The sequence below is a fragment of the Meriones unguiculatus genome, chromosome 3 (genome assembly GCF_030254825.1).
Source record: "Meriones unguiculatus strain TT.TT164.6M chromosome 3, Bangor_MerUng_6.1, whole genome shotgun sequence".
Taxonomy (NCBI): domain Eukaryota; kingdom Metazoa; phylum Chordata; class Mammalia; order Rodentia; family Muridae; genus Meriones; species Meriones unguiculatus.
The window spans coordinates 52,044,603-52,063,868 of record NC_083351.1 but is presented as its reverse complement, the minus strand read 5'-3'; the positions used below and the strand labels follow the sequence as shown (position 1 = coordinate 52,063,868).

Below are 19,266 nucleotides of genomic sequence, written 5' to 3'. Positions count from 1 at the left end.
GTGTGGCAAGAAGGGTACCTGGTTTTAGTAGTTTTAGGAAAGAATATTTAATCTTTGCTGAGAAACAAAAATTCTATGGCTTCAATTCAGATATTATTGGGAGAGTAGATGTTGAAAATTAGTGTTCATCTATTTTTATTTAAGGAAGAGATGTGTTTCCTGGCAGGCCTGTCTTGCAATTGTAGAAGAGCAGGCCCTGGTGAGTGAGAGAACATCTCACCTGCCCTCCTGACTCCTTCCCTTGGATTTAGTGCAAATCATTCATCTTTCTCATAACAGTTACCCTGGGAAAACAGGAAAGGGTTGTGTGAGTTTAGCAAGTACAGCGTTCTCCCCAAACAGCAAAATAAGTCACTATCATTTGGACATGATAGTTGATGTTTTACCCACATTTCTTTAAAAGTTTTTTTTTTTTTTATGCCTGTGAATGTTTTGCCTGCATGTATGTTCCTATCTATTGCCTGGTGCCCACAGTGTCCATGAGAAGGCAGTTGTTAGCCACCATATGAATGCTAAACACCAAACCATGGTCCTCTACCAGAGCAGCAAGTGATCTGTACCACTGAGCCATCTCTCCAGCCCCATATACAATCCCCAAGGATCCGCAAGTAGATATGTATATCTGCTCAGTCCTTGGAGTTCTATTCAAGTCCCCACAACCTTCTCTCTTGACTCCTCAGCCATAGTAGTGTCGCATGAGAGAAAGGTAATGTGGCACTTCAAAGAGGGTGACTATACCTAAGAGAAGGTGACTGCTGGTGTGTGTGTGTGTGTGTGTGTGTGTGTGTGTGCGCGCGCGCGCGCGTGTGTTTCCAAATACAAGTTGAGATAGTGAGAACATTTTATGAGAAGGTCAAGCTTGATTCTCATAGCAAAGCATTTTGGTTTGCCTAGAATTGCAGGGCATGTGAGAAGACGAGCTAAGATGCCTGCTTCTGCTGTATAGAGATTGTTCCCATTCTCCAATATTGATTAGAGCTAATTCTTGAAGGTTGATTTAAAGATTGTTGTGCTTTAATGGGCCAATGCTAAATGGTTAGAGAAATCTGAGAGTCCTATGCTTCTAGGCTCGTTAGTCTGGACATTGCATAACCTTTGCTTAGAGGTTGCTGAAATCTTTGTTGCATAGTTTCTAAGATCCTGCTAATTTTTTGACAAGGGGATGAGTGTGTGATAATTATGATGTTCAGGGCAGAACTTATCTTAGAAAAATTAAGAATCACAAATTATTAGAACTGTGTTTAAAAGGAGGAAATGAAAATAAAAATCTGTGTAAGTGCTATTACATATAACCATCACTTCCTTACTCCTGATCCTTCCCAACTGCTGTGTCTCATGTGACTAAAGTGTATGCCTCTAGGACTGTTTGTTACTAATTTTAAAATGTACAAGTTTTTTTCTAAGCTGCTTACTTCTTAGAAACAATGAAAAAGTCCTTGCATCTGGGACTCGGTACCTTACATTTTTAGGTCCTATTTCTATTCCTGGGTTGGCACATTACACACCAGCAGTAATTATGCCTGGCTTTTCCTCTGTTTTTAGGTTGGCAGCCTCGATGGTTCCTTCTCTGTGGGGGAATACTATCCTATTACGATTCTCCTGAAGATGCCTGGAAGGGTTGCAAAGGGAGCATACAGATGGCAGTCTGTGAGATTCAAGGTGAGTGACCAAGCAACTTATAGCTTTGTACCACCCTAGAGAATGGAAAAGGCATTGCCCCCACGTGCCTCTTTCTGCTGCTCCTGCAGTGCACACCAGAATACAAAGAAGGTTATTCTTGAAAGAATGCCTTTGGACAAAACCTAAAACTGCAGCCAGCTTTTTCAGGATCGGTCAAGAACTGGTCAGAACAATGAGAACAACATCTTCACACTCAGTGCTCATTTCTTACCTGCTCACCTGGAGCCAGTGACTATTTGCAAGGCTTCAGTGATTTTACTGTAACATCAAACACTTCTGTGTTTAAAGCACGATAGACAAACATACCCATCTCTGCACTCCCACCTTTCAATGAAAATAAGCAGACACCACAGGGTGGACAAATAGTCTTTACTTCTTGCCTCTAAAATCTTGAGACAGTGAGATGTGTGGCTGAAGAAAAAACTATTAGATGGGAATTGGGGGAGAGTGAATTAGAATGTTTTGCTAGTTTCTTCTCTGAAAGGGTTCTAAGGGAATACCCACAATTAGGTCTGACTGCTCCAGGGAAGTTTAAAGGGGGAAATGTGTTCTTGATGGTTTCCCAATAACTCCAAGGAGATAAAGATTGCACCCTTGTTTATTAGTGGCTATATTAGTTTTCTGTTGCCATCAAGGCTGGATAATGTATAAAGAAAATAATTGTATGTAGCTACTAATATTAGAATATGAATGTCTAAATAGAAAATCTAAAAAACTCTGGTTAGAGCACAGTGGGTGACTCACACCATGGTATATTGCTTCATGGTGATAGATTGTAGGGAAGGGAGGTATCACATAGGAAGCCAGAGAAGCCAGAGAGGAGCCTTTGTTGCTGTGTAATGACCCCCCACAAGTACTAATCAGAATCTGCAAGAACTGCAAACAGTGGCCTCAGATAACTTCCTACTGAGATCTCCTAAAGGCCCCGCACCACAACAGCAAGCCTACACTGGAACCAGCTGCATCCTCGAACCTGGAGGTTTCAACCTTCTTGTATAAGCATGCAGGCTTTTGGGGCTTAGAATAGCACATTTTATATATTTCACAAGGCCAAAGAGAGACTCCTGTTCCATCCTGATAACAGGTTCAATTGGATGATTGTTCGGGGGCAGATGGTGACTGCAAGGTTTTCATTGGTGCCTTGAAGCCAATTGTAGGGTCTTCTTTTCTTTTTTTCTTAAGATGAGACAAGACTGGGTCTGACTGGCTTGGAACTCATTTTGTAGATCAGCTGGCTTCTACCTCCTGAGTGCTAACATTAAAGATATATGCCTCTACACCCTGCAAAGTGTCAAGAACAGATAAATGAACAAAATTTAGTGTCACTAGAAGAGTTGGTAAGGACTGGCCCATCTCTCCAAAGAAGCTTTCAGGAGGCTGGAGGTTTGGCTCAGTGGTTAAAAGCATTTGCTGACTAGTACTAGGCACTGGAATTTAGATGCCAGCATCCACATACTCACAAGTCAGGTATCTTTTTTTAATGTTTTATGTTAATTACAGTTTATTCACTTTGTATCTCAGCTGTAGTCCCATTCCTCCTTCCGTCCTAACCACACTCTCCCTCCCTCATCTCCTCCCAAGCCCCTTCCAAGTCCACTGATAGGGGAGGTCCTCTCCCATTCCCTCACACCCTAGTATATCAGGTCTCATTGGGACTGGCTGCACTGTCCTCCTCTTTGACCTGGTAAGGCTGACCCCTCCCCTCAAGGAGAGGTGGTCAAAGAGCCAGCCACTGAGTTCATGTCAGAGACAGTCCCTGTTCCCATTACTACGGCACCCATGTAGAAACTGAGCTGCCATGAAAGCCAGGTATCTTGCACACTCCTGTAACCCCATGTGTGAGGAAGACAGAGACAAGAGGATCTCTGGTCTTGATGGCTTGTAACTTAGCTGTGAGAGCACATGCTCTGCCTGAAAAGGAGAGTGATAGAGAATAGCTTACCTCTCTGGCCTTGGCTCATGCACAGACACACATGCACACATAGGTAAATAAATAATAAATTATAGCAAAACTAAACAGGAAGCTGGGGTGGAACTGCCTAGACAGTTCTTACCAAGTCTGACCTCCTTCTTCCTTGCTCCAAGTTCATTCTGTGGATAACACTCGCATGGACCTGATCATCCCTGGGGAACAGTATTTCTACTTAAAAGCCAGAAGTGTAGCAGAGAGACAGCGGTGGCTAGTGGCCCTGGGGTCTGCCAAGGCCTGCCTGACAGATAGTAGGACCCAGAAGGAAAAAGGCAAGTATTGATGGTCCTCTTGTCTGAGAACCTTGGGAATTATCAACTGCTATCTCTAAGTTCAGCTTTTTGTATCATTGAAATGCTGTGTATCTAAGCAGAACTTACCCTAGGGTTCCTACCTAATTCTGATTCTGTTTTCTTGGCATGGTAGAAAACATGGAAACTTTTGAGCCAGACACACCTGGGTTAAATGATATTTCTATACTTCATTGGCTGTATAATTCTGCCCTAAGTCACTTACTTTTTCTGAACTCTGTTCAACTCATCTTTGAATAACATCAAAGTGATGGTATCTGACTTGGAAGGATGACTGTGAGGTCTGGTGACGACGTGAAATGGTGTCACAAAGATTGACGAAGAGTTAGTTATCCAGAGAAGCCTAGAATCAGGGTGTTTTCTGCTTTCCACACCTGCTTTCTGCTGTCTCCCCTAAGGTGGGTGGATACTTAATTGCCAGGTTGCTGCTGCTCAGCGCTCAATGACATCATTTGGTCTTCTGAGCACCATGGTGGACTTTCTTTACACTGGGGTAAGAGTGTTGAGGCTTACTTCCTGGCCCCTAATTGCTCCTTTCACACCATTTTAAGCCTGTATGTACACCTGAAGAGATTGGCTTCAAAGAGGGAGCCTTTCATGTGACAGATGGAAAAATTCTTAACTCTTCAAGTAGACCTGTAAAATGGTCTCTTCCTTGGTTGTGTTGATGCTAAATTAGGAACAAATTCTCAAAGCTGCTGGCTTGACTCAGAGCAGATGATATGTGTAACATTCTCGTGGAAAGGACATAGAAATCCTTGTTACTGATCCCTCAGCACTGCAGAGCCTTGCTGGTAATGGATAGATGCCATTAATGCTGATAGGCATGTGGAGAGCCAGTACTCACACAGAACACCATTCCCAGTGGCAGATCACTAGGACCCGTATTATAGAGGGGCAGACTCGATAATATGGAGAACTCAGATCCCTGGCTCTGCTCCCAGTTCCCAGGAGAGGGTCTCCCACAGACTGTTCTCTTTCTAAGCCTGTGATTGTTCAGTGTGTTGTCTCAAGAAATAGCTGGGATATACCCTCCTTCTATTTTTGTTCCTTCCTTATCTTTAGCTATCACATCTGAAACACATACCATAAACCTCTCTTGAGGCATCAGTTACGTACTCCATTTCTGTGCAGCTTACTAACTAGGAAATGGCGGTTCCTTCTGGTAACTCCTTTACCTTTTCTTGTTGTTAATGTAGAATTTGCAGAAAACACTGAAAACTTGAAAACCAAAATGTCGGAACTAAGGTTGTACTGTGACCTCCTTGTTCAGCAAGTAGATAAAACAAAAGAAATGGCCACAGCTGGTATTGCTGACTCCGAGGTAAAGTATTGTTTTAGTGACGTTACTGACATTATACACAAATGTAATGTCAGACTGTCTACGGGCATTTATTCTCAATAATTCTTGTTTTGGAATGAGCTGTTCTTTAGAAAAAGTGGCAGAATTCAACCCAGAAATGCATGCATTGCAGTGGTTAGAAACATATGCTTTCCCACTCTGGAAGGAATTTAGGATTGATCCATAACATATGGGATTTTTAGCTTTAGTACTAAGAAAAAGAAAAAAAGGCCGTTACTAAAATATGTTTCTCCCCAGTTAGCATCTCTTTTTAAACAGTCTTACGTGTCTAATCGAAGTTTCCTTATGCATGGCTCCTAAAATACTAGCATGGTATCTGTCAGTGGAATGTCTGTCGCTCCTCGGAAGACTAACAGGACTGTACTACTCTGTCACAGTAAATGTGCTCTGAAATAGCCCCATGCTTTCAGAGGTGGGGCTTGGCTCAACCTTGCTCTCAGATGGTGTTTCACCCTCACCAGCAAGCACTGTGATTTTGTCCCCTTTTATTTTTATTTTTAGATAGGATGTCACTACTTAATTCAGACTGGTTTTGAACTCTGAAGCTTCCTAATGAAGCCTCCTGAGTCCTGGGATTAAAGATATGTGCCACCAAACCCAGCTAAGGATTGGAAATTTTAACATTTGTTAATAAAGTTGCCATTTGTTCCTCCTAAAACATCAGAAAAAGATCTCTTAGACTGTGCCTGAAGTCACTGGCATTGACCAAGAGAGGATCTCTGCAGTGCTCTCATGACAACTGTAATCTACAGCCTGAGGAATCCAGATGTAATATCCACATAAGGATATTACTCATTTTCTTAGTTCTTAGAATACCGTGTTACTAATGCTGTGTTGAAGTCTTGATAAAACTGGTTTAAATCCCTTTCATTCCCTTCCTTTGGCTTCCTGTGATCATTCAACAGCTGCCTGTTGTCTGTGCGACACTATTTGCAGGGGAGGAAGGAACAAAAGAACAGAAAACCATTTCATTCCTGTCCTTGCAGGGTTTATAGTCTAGAGCAAGGACTGCCAGTCCACAACCTCTGTGTCCCCAGATAATGGAGACAGTTTGGATGTCAGGATTAAGGAAGTACCATTGTTGTATAGTGTTTAGAAGCCAGGGGTGCTTCTAAGCATCTTAAATTGAGCAGGAGAACTGTGCCTCACTCCTGCAGGCAGGCAGGCAGGCAGAAAAACTGGCTGGCTGGCTGGCTGGCTGGCTGACTATCTGGCTATCTTAGTCACTACTATTTCTGTGAAAAGACGTCATGACCAGGGCAGTGCTTACAACCTTGAAAATGCTAGAGTAAAGTAAGCATTTAATTGGGGCTTGCTTGTAGCTTCAGAGGTTTAGTCCATTACCATCATGACAGGGAGCATGGTGGTGTATAAGCTGACATGGTGCTGAGAGTTCTATATCTGGATCCACAGGTAGCAGGAAGGAAGACAGACAGTGGGCCTGGATTGGGCTTTGGAACTTTAAAGCCGACCCCCAGTGACACACTTACCCTAACAAGGCCACACCTCCTAATCCTTCTCAAGTAGTGTCACTCCCTGAGGGCTAAGCATTCACATACATGAGCCTGTGGAGGTCATTCTTATGCAAACCACCATACAGACATACCCACATGCATTACCCAACCCAAAGTCACCAGTGGTGCCAAGCCTGATAGAGAGAAGAAAAATTCTGAACACAGCAATCTGTAATTGAAGAAAGTACTCACAGTGAAAGCCTTGGAAACTTGATAACAAATACGGGTTACAACCAACAGTGTCATCTGGGGCATTTATTAGAAATACATGTCATCTCCTTGGTCTCTGGTCAAAAGTGTAGCTTCAGAAGTTTCATGAACAACTTACTAATATCCAAAAGCAAAACACCCAGGAAATTAAACTACCTTAAAATACAAAAGTATCTACTAGGTGTTGAAATGAATTCCAGTTACCTCAGGCCCTGCAGTTGTCTACACTGAGAGCAAGCGATGCACAGCGCCTATATCTGTGCCTAGCACCTATCTTGCTGCTGGTATACAGTGCAAAGCCAAAAGAAGTTGTCATTAGCTGCAGCAGTGGGCGAAGAAAGGGTCAGAACAGCAAGGGTGTATATGAAAAGAGTAACTTGGGCTAATTCATTTTTGTTGTTTATCATGGATGTGCATATTTATCCAGGAACATCCTGGCTGGGTACATTGGTACTGCTTTGTGGCTCTCAACCTCTCAGGACATAACACCATTGAGTTTTTCATTTTGTAGCGAGACAAAAGATTCTTCTTCTCATTGTCATGTAGGAGGGACTCGATGTGGGGACTCTGCTGAAATCAACCTGCAACACTTTCCTGAAGACCTTAGAGGAGTGCATGCAGATCGCAAATGCAGCCTTCACCTCTGAGCTGCTCTACCATACACCCCCAGGCTCCCCTCAGCTAGCGGTGCTTAAGGCCAACAAGGTACAAAGCCCAGCTCACTTTCTCTCCAGAAGCACTGTGGGAAAGTTTAAGGATACATGCTGTCATGCCTAATACTGTCTTAGAGTAGTTTGTTCTGTGTCCGCTTTTGTGCCTACCCTTAGTCCTCTAAATCTAGTCAGTTATTTTTAGCAGTTAGATCCCCTACATTTCTCTACTATAACCTCTTCAAGGAATCTCCCCTGGAATAGTGTAATCTTACCTAGTCACTCAGCCTGCCCCTTCCATTAGCCAACAGTAACGAAGTGTAAATTGAATTTTATCTAAACCTTGAAGTCATTCCCTCATGGCCTATAAGCTAAGACCAAAACTTTGTTATCCCTTCCTTTATCACCCAAGTCTTCCCCTGGTAGTACCTATCTTGAACATGGTGTTGCTTATGTCATTTTCCAGTGCTGAGAATGCTCTCAGCTTCTCTCTCAGATAAGTCCCTATTCGTCTTCCCTTAATCGTCTCTCAGTGCCTGGGTTGGGCTAAGAGGATGTCCTCATACACTCCCTATTTCATTCCTAACTTCTGTTGAAGTTGGCGTAAAGGAAGAAACTCTGTCCATAATGTTTACCTTCATGCCTCTAATGTTGGGTACAATAATGCACCATAATTGGATATCTGCTAATTTTAAGTAAGTAACAAATTACAAAGAAAGCTAGGAATTTAAGTATGGTAATATGATCTTTTAAAACCCCATCTTCCTTTCCTAAGAAATTTTGGGTTCACTTCAACTGGAGGGAATGAGGATTCTTTCCTTGAGAAGCGCAATATATATTATGTCTGTATCGATCACTTTCTGATATGATATTCTAAATAACACTGTCCCAAGTTTAACACGTAAACTTTTATTTCTTTCTTTTTTCTGTTTAAAGATGAAACATCCTATCATACCAATTCATAATTCATTGGAAAGGTATAGTAACTCTCGTTTCTCTTCTTCTTAAAAGTTAGAAATTTATACATTATGTTCCTTGATTGTAAAAAAAGCAGTGGTGTAGTGCTAGTGATTTGAGATGGTGCCAGAAGCAAACTACCTGACTTGCCCTCCTGTGAGAAACCAAACTACACGTGGATTTGGCAGAAATGGGCAGATGTAGCCATTTCCTTAGGAACGAGTCTTGCCACCACATCTGCTAACTTAGTCTGTCTAGAGTTGTTGAAAGTTAGAACTTTCCTTGCAGAAGAACTGAATGTTGATTTCAGTGTACTTTCCCCCACGAAAACTCATGTTGTTTCTCTCCTATTTAGAAATGAGATTCTTAGTAGCTTTGATAGTAAAAAAAAAAAAAAAAAAAAAAAAAAGTAGCTTGTTAGCAAAATCTAAAACTAGTACCATTCTTCTAAATAATTCTTTGATTAAAAAAAAAAATACAGACGTGCCAGGCACGGTGGTGCACACCTGTAATCCCAGCACTCGGAAGCAGAGACAGGCAGATCTCTGTGAGTTCAAGACCAACCTGTTCTACAAAGTGATTCCAGGACAGCCAAGACAGCACAGAGAAACCCTGTTTTGAAGGTTTACACACACACACACACACACACACACACACACACACACACACACACACACATACACACACATACAGTGTAGCTCAGTGGTATAATGCTCACCCAGCATTCTAGCATGTATGTGGCCTTGAGTCCAATATGCAGTGTCACCAAGAAAGGAACCTGCTACCCTGTTATCAGGGTCTTTACTTCTAAAAAGAATAAAATTGTATAGGTACTCCCACAATTTGACATAGTACAAATTAACCTTTTTAATTATTAACAGTCCACCCCTTTATATACTGTGTGTGTATTTGTGTGTGTTTTAATTAGTTATTACAAAGATTATTCCCAATTTGGTCCTTGCTACTTTTCTCCTTTTCAAATATTTTTACTAGAAACATTTTTGTAGATTTCTGTTTCTTTTGAGACTTTGCTCTATGTTTACATTTTGAATTGTGGGCTTGAAATGTGTATTTTCTTTCTCTAGAATCTTTATGTAGCTTAGACACTGTGCTATTGCTACGTTAATTTGATTACGTAAAATAAGATATTACACTCCTTTAACAGAATCAGATGGGTTTTTTAAAAATGTTAAACAGCTTTTTCTGCTGCTCTGATGTGTTGTTACCCTCCTGCGTGCCTTTCTTTGAGACTGCTGCCGGCAAGAAAACTCTCTTCTGCCCACAGTTTGTCACTTCAGACAGTTAACTGCTAAACAAACATTTTTAAGTAGCCAGTGTGATGAGGAAAAAAACCTCCCAGGGAGAAGTTGAAGAAAGTCAGCGAAGTGTTAAATGTAGCACCTGGAGAAAGCCAATTGCAAACTAAAAAGCCGTCCTGGGCATTTCCTGATACTGGTGGAAAGCAAGGAGATTGAGTCACCACGGGGTTCAGGACAAGCCACTAAGGCTCCTGTATTTGTTTTTTTCAGAGTGTCCTAATCTACAGCCGAGGTTAGTCTAGGATGACGGCAGACCTTTTGTGTCCGCCTCACAAGTGAGGGGGCGGCAGGTACAAGCCACCCTACTCAGCTTCAGTACTTGGCTTACTGTACTTGCCTTGGTGTCCGTGAGAGCCTGAGAGGTTTGGCTTAGTTTAAAAAGTCTGTTTTGGTCTGTGTTTGGTGATTGTGGATCCTCTTAGCCCTTAGAGAAGAGGTTCTCAACCTGTGGGAGTCATGACCCCCATGAGATAACTTACCAACTACCTTGAATATCAGATATTTATGTTACAATTCATAACGGTAGCAACATTACAGTCATGAAGTGGCAGCAAAGTAATTTTATTGTTGGGGTCATGCAACATGAGGAAATGTATTAAAGGGTCACAGCATTAGGAAAGGTGAGAACCACTGCCTTAGAGTAGTATCTGGGTAACTTGGGCAAATCACATTTTCTTTTAAATAATGTTTTAGGCCTATGGAGTTGAACAGCTGTGAAAATGGATCTCCAAATATGGAAGTAAATGGTGATGAAGAGATCCTAACGAAAACCAAGAGTTCCTTGTATTTGAAGTCCACGGAGGTAGATTGCAACATGTCCAGTGAAGAAAACACAGATGATAATGTGACAGGTAATGTCAAAAGAAGGTCTGATGCCCTGTGTTGAACAATAGAGTAAGGGTCCACACAGACAGGGTGAGCCCAGAAACAGCTCAGCTTCCAAGCAGGGGCTGCGGATCTCCTGAGGGAGCGCATTACTGCAGTTCACATAACTACAGCAGCTGGTACCCCATCCAGCCCTATGTGTAAAGGAAATGCAGTGCTCTTGGTGCTGACACTCATGGCTGTGTTGTGGTGGGTGTAAGTGGTTCACTGACTCTCCCACAATACCTCTGAATCTTTGAACCCAGACTGCAATGTCAGACTTGGTATGTAACATTAGAGCAGCTAAGTTTTTCAATCTCCTGGTTTCTAGTAGGGCCTGAGGATGTCACAGTTTACCAAGCACCAAACTTCTGTGTGTTAGTCAAGCCAAACTTCAGGTAATACCCGTGTGGTTGGGAATGCTGTCCTTTCAGAGTTCACTAATTGCACTGGTACTAATCACAAAGCTCTGTCTTCATATCAGCCAGATTGACTATACTAGAGCTTATGGTTGTTGTAACTGCTCACTAAATGAATTTAAATCTGAGTACTAACGAAAACAAGATCATTTATTTCTTCTCCAACTGTCTTAAAATGAAAGATTCTATGATTTTTTTTCTAGCCAAGTCATTTTTTAAAAATGTGTTAATTCTAGAAGCAGTTAGGTATTGATCTAAGAAAGGTAACACACACCCCTGATTTCTTGAGTAAAGATTCCCTATAGAAACTGTCATCACAGACCAGTCACATTTAATGGTAAAAAAAACTTTGAGCAGAGTTCTTTGACGTGATATTGATCTTTATACTGTATAAAGTCACCCGAACACTGATTAGTAAATAGTGTGATTGTTCTAAGGGAATAGTTTGCTTTCTACAACCATGTGGTTTTTTGATCAGCAATAAATAACATTGTTTTAATGTCCTTTTCTATTTAAAAACACCTGTGTGTTCTAGATAAATATTGAGCACAGAAGCATCACTGTAATTCATGTCTAAATGACACATGAAGGTGTATCTCCGACTTCTTGTGTTTATGCACTCCAGACAGCATTACTATCTGGAGTCTTCCTAAACTGCAAAATTAGCAACAAAAGGCACATACGTGCAAAAACCATGGCAGTAAATATAGGCATTTGTTTGTGGTATGAGCCTTGAAGCAAGAGGAACACCTAAGCCAAGCCCATGCATGCTAGGCCAGGTTGTACCACCCTGCGCTGCCAGGAACAGCTAAAAAAGCACTGCAAGTCTTGATTGCCATGTAAATTTTAGCATGTGGGCAAATCTATTAACACAGAATATGCTTACAATCAGGACTGACCATTCTTAGGAGAAAGACTTTAGAAACCACTAAATGCCCCTCACATTGCTATGACTGATACCTTAGGTCCTTAAAATCATGTTTCAGGAGCCAGCAAGATGGGTCAGTGGGTAAGGGCACTTGCCACTAAGCCTCATGATCCAAGTTGGATCCCCAGAATGCATATGGTCGGAGAAAATGAGCTCCTTCAAGTTGTTCTCTGACTACACACACGTATAAAATATATAAATATAAAAACAGTACATTATGGTTTTGAAGAGTACTGAATAATAGTGGAGTAATTTCGATGCATTAATGAGTGAAAACAAGATACACATGTGCTGCGTGTGTTTGTGTGCTTTAGAAATTTTCACTAATGATTATATTAATTTTTATAACTAAATATATAAGAACTTAGTGATAAGCATCATTTATTTTGTAGTTCAAGGTGAGATAATGAAGGAAGATGGAGAGAAAAACCTTGGGAACCATACCAGTGATCTGTCACAGCCTGTATCAGACTCCATTTGCTCACCAGAATCTGCCTGGGAAGACAGCGAAGAAGTTATTCCAACTTTCTTTAGTACTATGAACACCAGGTATTCTGGGCCCTTTCAACTCCCTGGCAATTGGACACAAATCAGTTGTGATGGCACATTCTAAGAAATGGAGGACGTGGTATATCAAGTACCTAGTATTTACCCTTGTAGATAGGGAATGAGAATGGCTTGGCTTATGAGGCTGGATTACATCTCTGAAGAATTATATTAGTGGACTGTTTCATAATAGAAAAATAATGTTTGGGGCTACTCATGCAATCAGGCAAAAAGCTGTTTCTGTGACATCTCTGAACTACAGAGTGCTGATGTGGTTTTTAATCTTCTGTTCTCCATATCACCAAATTGTTCAGCTTTAGTGACATTGAACTTCTGGAAGACAGTGGCATTCCCACAGAAGCTTTCTTGGCATCTTGTTATGCAGTGGTTCCAGTATTAGGTAAGATTGCTGCAGTTGCCTCATATTCATTAATTTCTAGACTTTTTACCATCACAGTTATTTCAGATGATAAATATTCTGCATTTTGTGCAGTAAGTTGACTCTCCTTAGCTTCCTCTTAACATCATATGCCACAGTGAAAACTGTACAACTTAAACACTCTTGCATTTTCCCACTCCACTTCTAATCGATTAGACTATTGACTTTAAAGTGGTATAAAGGAAACAGGGAATTCTGCCTTCTAGAAAATACAATGCAGGCAGAAGTGGAGGCAGTTCTGGAGCAGGCCTTCAAAGTGTCAATACTGTGGGGACATCTTACAAGTCAAAAGAATTTTTTCAAAGATAAATTTATATATTTATCTTTATATATTTATTTATATATGTGTATAGGTACACATATATATTAAAATTTGCTTAGGATAAAGTCAGTGATATTGTTAATGTGTTGAAATTTACTGTATGACCTATCAATGTGTATCCTTGTTTCTCATGTTTGAGTATGTGGTGTATGTGCATGTATGTGTGTTCACATGTGTGAGTGTACTATGTGCATATATGTAAAGGCCATACATTGATGTCAGGTGTCCTCCTCCACTCCATCATTCTTCTCTTTATTTACAGAGATCGTCTGATTCTCTGCCTCCCAAATGCTGTGATGAGAGGTGGTTTCCACACCTGCCCTGCTTTGACATGGGCTCTGTGGACCTGAATTCTGGTCTTCACACTTGCATAGCACGCACTCCACACAATGAGCCATCTCACCCAAGCCCAATTCATGTTACTTTAATTGAAGTATAACTTGTATCTAGAACTTAAGTGTTATGATAGTCAGGTTTGGTACTTCACCTACCTATATATTCTACATCCTTATCAAAGTAGAGAACATTTTCCTCACCCTAGAACGTTTCCTGTGCCAGTTGGTTCACAATCCTGAGGCAGTCATTGTATTGATGCTCCTCACCATAGTTTAGTCTTTCCTTGTCTATATACATGGCATCCCATTGTCTATGCTTGCACCTGGCATTTCTCACTAAGCATGCTTGGAGATTCATCCTGTGGCCTGTATTTCTTATTCTCTGAGGTATCTGGGAAAGAACTTCTGGTGTGTCTGAACAGTTTGACTGTGATAACCTACAGAACAATTGCTAGCGCACTTGTGCAATTGCACTTTCACAGTTTCTGGGGTTCTAGCTGCTTCATCTCTTCACATTTGCTGGTGTAAATACTTGGGGTTTAGGCCTTCCTCATGTATTGAGTGGCCTGCATTGTAGCTTTAATTTGCATTTTCTAGCTACCATCATATTGAGTACGCTATCATACAGTTATTGCCACTGCAATATTTTTTGTTGATTTTGTGATGTGACTCTCCAAATCTAGCCTCTGTTTAAAGTTCGTTATTATTCTTTTCATTATTTAGAGTGCTATTACTGACCTATGACCTATTGCTGAATTTTGAGAATTCTTCAAGCATTCTGAGTAAAATACCATTATAGACACATGCATCACAGATTTTTCCCTTAGACTCTCTCACTTACCTATTTATATTTTGTGATATCTTTATAAATCTATATTTTTAAAAAGTAAGTTGCACATTTTGACAAACTTGTCTTTTGTGTTGATGTTTTCAGTTCTCCTGTGGTTACTTTTAAACAAAGGTCTTAAAGATAACACTCATGTCTTTTTCTAGATTTTTAAAATTTACGTTTATGGTGTGTGTGCAGGTTTGTGTATGTGTGTGCATGCGTGTGTGTGTGCATGCACATGTATTGTGCACAGGTGCACATTCATGTAGAGGCTAGAGGACAGTCTTGGGTGGTCTTCTTACGCTGTCCACATTGGTTTTTGAGACAAAGTCCCTTACTGGCCTGTAGCTAAACATGTAGGCTAGGTCAGCTGGCCAGAGGGCCCCTGTATCTTCCTCCCCAGTGTCCCTCCCATTGTTGAGAGACTGTTGGCATGTGCCACCATGTCTGATGCCTCTCGCCCATCCATGGGTACTGGGGATAGAATTGAGGTGCTCACACTTGCAAGGCAAAAATTCTATAAACTGTGCAGTCTTCCAAGTCCACAGTCCATGCTGGATCACATTTTGTATGTGCTGTGGATCATTTTGTCTGAATCTAGTTATTTGAGGACCATTTGTCAAAACAACCACCATCTGCTCCAGAACCTATAGGCCTATAAAATGGATCTCCTTTCTGCTCCCATGATTTGTTTGTATTTACTTAGTGTCTTTATTATGTAAAACATGAAATTAGAGAATGTAAGCCTTCCAGTTTTGTTCCTTTTCATAATTGTTTTGCAGATCTCTATAATTTTAGTTTTAAATTTGCTGTTAAAGGGTCTTTGGAATTTTATTAAAGCTTCATTCATTGAATTTGTATGCCAATTTGGAGAGTTAATGCCTTATACAACATTCTATCTCCTAATCCATGATTAGGATTTAACATACATATATTTAACATACATATATGCTCATATATATATGTGTGTGTTAAATATTTAATGCATTTATTTTTATTTCTCTATATATGTGTATATAAAATATAAAATGGATATGTATATACATTTATTTTAGTCATTTTATTTTCTCTAAATAATGCTATGTATAACTTTGTGTTTTATTAGCAATAAATTTTGAAGTTTTATAGGTTTGATGCTATTTACATATAAAGCATTAGTATATGTAGAGATATTGATTGTTGTATGCTGGTAGTCATTTTATAGTCAGGAGTAAGATAATTTTATAAAATGCTTTTTCTGCAGCTGTTGAAATTTATGAGGTTTTTTTGTAATTACCTAAACAATGGACTGTGTTTTTACATTCATTCACTCCTGTTTTGCTATGTTTCTATGGTTTTCATTTTTTTGTGTGTGTTTTCTGTTTTGTTCTTTTTATTCTCAGTCCCTGGATTAGAGCTACTGAAACTATTGTTCTTTTACTGTTTTATTTCATATTTGGAATTCTTAGCTGTATCGTTTTTCTATCTTTTTTTTTTAAAGATCAGTCAGATCATTTTTGGAATTCATTATTTTTTCTCTTCTGTTTCTATGCTATACTTTAAAAGTAAAATTTGTGTTTGGTAAACATATATAATTAAAATTATAAAGTTAGATATAGCAAAATTAAAGTTAGTAGTACAGTCAAACCACATGTAATTATAAGCTTATAGAAGATATATTAAAATACTAAAATAAAAACTAATACATTTTATATAACATACCATATCTAAAATGTCATAAACATATAATCATTTTTAATAGCCATTAATGAGATGCTCTGCATTTTTTCCTTGGTGCTAAGTCTTTAAAATCTGATAATGTATTTTAGTCTTATAATTCATTTCATTTTAGACATTGCAAGTACTAAATAATTACATATCTGTATCTGCTGCATTGGGCAATGTACCAACCTAAAGAATTTCAAATGGGTACTCTAAATTTATGATGCATTTTTATCAGGCCTGCCATGTAGGACCTCATTACAATGCCTCATCTCAGAGCAGCAGGCTAGACAATCTGATGACAAGTCCAGTTCCACAGCTTGTGTTTAGAAAATGACTTAGAAGTCAGAGTAATGGTGGGGAAAAGATCTTCTAAATGTATTATCACTATAAATATGTTCTATTTCAATAATGTATATAAGTTTCCTACATTTAAAAAAATCACTTTTTCAAAAATGTTTTTGTTTCAGACAAACTTGGTCCTACAGTGTTTGCTCCTGTTAAGATGGATCTTGTCGGAAATATTAAGGTAAATATAGATAATGTAGATACTTATCTATAAAGAGATGGATTTTACTCCTTTTGTGTTGACAAGAATAAATCAAAAAGGGGGGAAATGACTCCCACTTTCAGTAAGAGGAATGACCGATGAATGGTAGAGGGAAGCCATTGGTAGGCTTGCCACTGGATCAGTCACTCATGTCTGCAATGATTGCATGCATTTCGGGTTTAAACAAAACAAGGAACATTTCCCAAAAATATGTTGGCTAGCAATAGCTATCATTTTTCTGAGACAGAAAAGGCCAACTTCCTGGTGCATCTGTGGTGCCATCAACAACAGGAACTCTGAGCCTCCTTCCAGAAAAATGAGGCTGGAGGATTATATTATACCCAACTTTTGTGGATTAAATCTTTTTTAAGCCAGGCTTGGTGGCACATGCCGATTCCAGCATGGAATTGGGAAACAGGAGTAGGAGTATCTCTGAGAATTAAAGACCAGTATAGTCTACAGATTGAGTTTCAGGACAGCAGTGGCTATAGAGAGAGAAAGACCTGTCTCTAAAATAAAATAAATTATAGTGCCTTTCACTAGGTACAATACATTGAAAAAATTCTGTGGATACCTTTCCCTGCATGTTTGGAGAATTGAATACAAGTGACTTTAGTCTTATCCCCAGTATGAAAAGTATCTTTGAAACAGAAGTAGGCAAAGCTTCCTCAAGAACAATGATTAAAGCTTGGGACTCTTGGAGTTATTAAAGCCTCACAAAAGTTTTGGAAATTTTAAAGTACATTACCCTAAAAACAAGTGAAGATAGTGAAGTCTGGCTTTGGTTTCTTAGGAGTTTCCTGCTTACAGATTTGAATTCTGTACTGATGGTACTGGTAATTTTACAGTCTTCAGTTTAGGCAGTTGTGCTGTTTTGTTTTGTTTTCCAGAAGGTAAATCAGAAGTACATAACAAACAAGGAAGAATTTACCACCCTCCAGAAGATAGTGCTGCATGAGGTGGAGGCGGATGTAGCTCAGGTTAGGAACTCAGCAACGGAAGCCCTCTTGTGGCTGAAGAGGTGAGGTGACCAAATGGAGTGAGCATATGCTCGAGTTCGGCTCTGTTGAAATGCTCCCCGCTCACTGTTGCCTGTGGTGGACAGAACATCAGCTTGATAGAGATACTGGTAGTGTTTGTAAGATCAGAATTTTAGACTGGAGAGCCAACGAGTTTCTTGTTAAGTGAGTGGCTTTCCGCTTCAATAGCAGAGCCTAGGAAAACCAGCGTTTCTGGCCCCCTAAGTCTGGTATGGGGTTCCAGAATGTTCATTTCTAATGAATTCTAGATGATGCTAAAACCACCAGTCATAGCACTGTCATTTGAAAACAGTGCTTCTGGGATGCCAGAGAGGGTGAGGGGAGTGCCCAAAGCTTTCTAACAGGAATGACAAGGAAGCTGTTGAGAAAGGACCTTAGTCGGCCTTGCCTGCTCCCTGCCTTGCCTGAGAAACTGATGTGAAGAGGTAGCATTTGCCATATGAACTTTGAAAATAATACTTCTTCCTCTCTTTTGTTTTAGAGGTCTCAAATTTCTGAAGGGATTTTTGACAGAAGTGAAGAATGGGGAAAAGGATATCCAGACAGCACTGAGTAAGTGTGCCTCATGTTGTGATAGATCTGCAATTAGACTTGACATGGAGACCCTGGAGACAGGACAGGACATAAGCGGACATTTCTACTTCTTCAAATTTGATTTCCTTTTCTTTTTCAAACTTCATTTTTATCAAGCTTCTTATGTGTTTTCTTAAAAGGAATCTATGAGGGCTAAGGATATATGTGACTTAGTGGTAGAGCATTTGCCTAGCATGTGTGAGGAGAAAGGAATAGAGGGAGGAAGGAAGGTGCTGTGCCGTGACCAGGCCAGCTAGGTCTGACTTATTAATCCACCATGGGGCTAGTTTTCCTAAGTTAGTCCACAGGGATGCATAATTAAGGAAGAGCTGGTCTTCGCGTGCCTGAAAGAAGGTGGAAGGGGGAATTCTGAGGAATTTTTGTAGGGTGACATTAGGGGCCAACTGTCATTTCTACTCCTTCACATGTCCATCTTGTAGTGATAGAGTCAAGACTGCAAGAAAGGCCTGTGAGAGAAGATTGACTTGTATGTCCATCACAATGCTGTAACTGCAACGTGTCGGTGCTTAGTAAATAAATACTAGTAGATGGGCTGTGGGCTGATGAATCTGTCAGGAAAGCTAGACTTCATAGCATCCTCACGGTATACTGATAATAACATGGCTGAAATCTCACTCTGGTCCTGTGGAAATCATGTTGCATGAGCCTTTTTCTTTGTTTGCTTGCTGTTTTCATTTGGTTTTTATTGAAGTAGGGTCTCTCTCTGTGTAGCCCAGGCTGGCCTCC

At 40.1% G+C, this 19,266-nt stretch overlaps 1 protein-coding gene across 4 annotated transcripts in view; it reads left to right on the top strand.

Annotated features, from left to right (window-relative positions):
* Plekha8 (pleckstrin homology domain containing A8) overlaps positions 1-19,266 on the top strand; it is a 58,075-nt gene that overhangs the window by 21,962 nt on the left and 16,847 nt on the right. For 3 of the 4 annotated variants that reach the window (XM_060379974.1, XM_021647977.2, XM_060379976.1), the window contains exons 2-12: positions 1,543-1,659; positions 3,766-3,921; positions 5,160-5,284; positions 7,594-7,752; positions 8,634-8,674; positions 10,667-10,824; positions 12,577-12,733; positions 13,045-13,130; positions 16,827-16,885; positions 17,797-17,927; positions 18,428-18,498. In XM_060379974.1, the coding sequence (XP_060235957.1) occupies positions 1,543-1,659; positions 3,766-3,921; positions 5,160-5,284; positions 7,594-7,752; positions 8,634-8,674; positions 10,667-10,824; positions 12,577-12,733; positions 13,045-13,130; positions 16,827-16,885; positions 17,797-17,927; positions 18,428-18,498 (1,260 nt within the window). The remainder of the gene's footprint in view (positions 1-1,542; positions 1,660-3,765; positions 3,922-5,159; positions 5,285-7,593; positions 7,753-8,633; positions 8,675-10,666; positions 10,825-12,576; positions 12,734-13,044; positions 13,131-16,826; positions 16,886-17,796; positions 17,928-18,427; positions 18,499-19,266) is intronic. The other variant, XM_060379975.1, reaches the window with a different exon arrangement.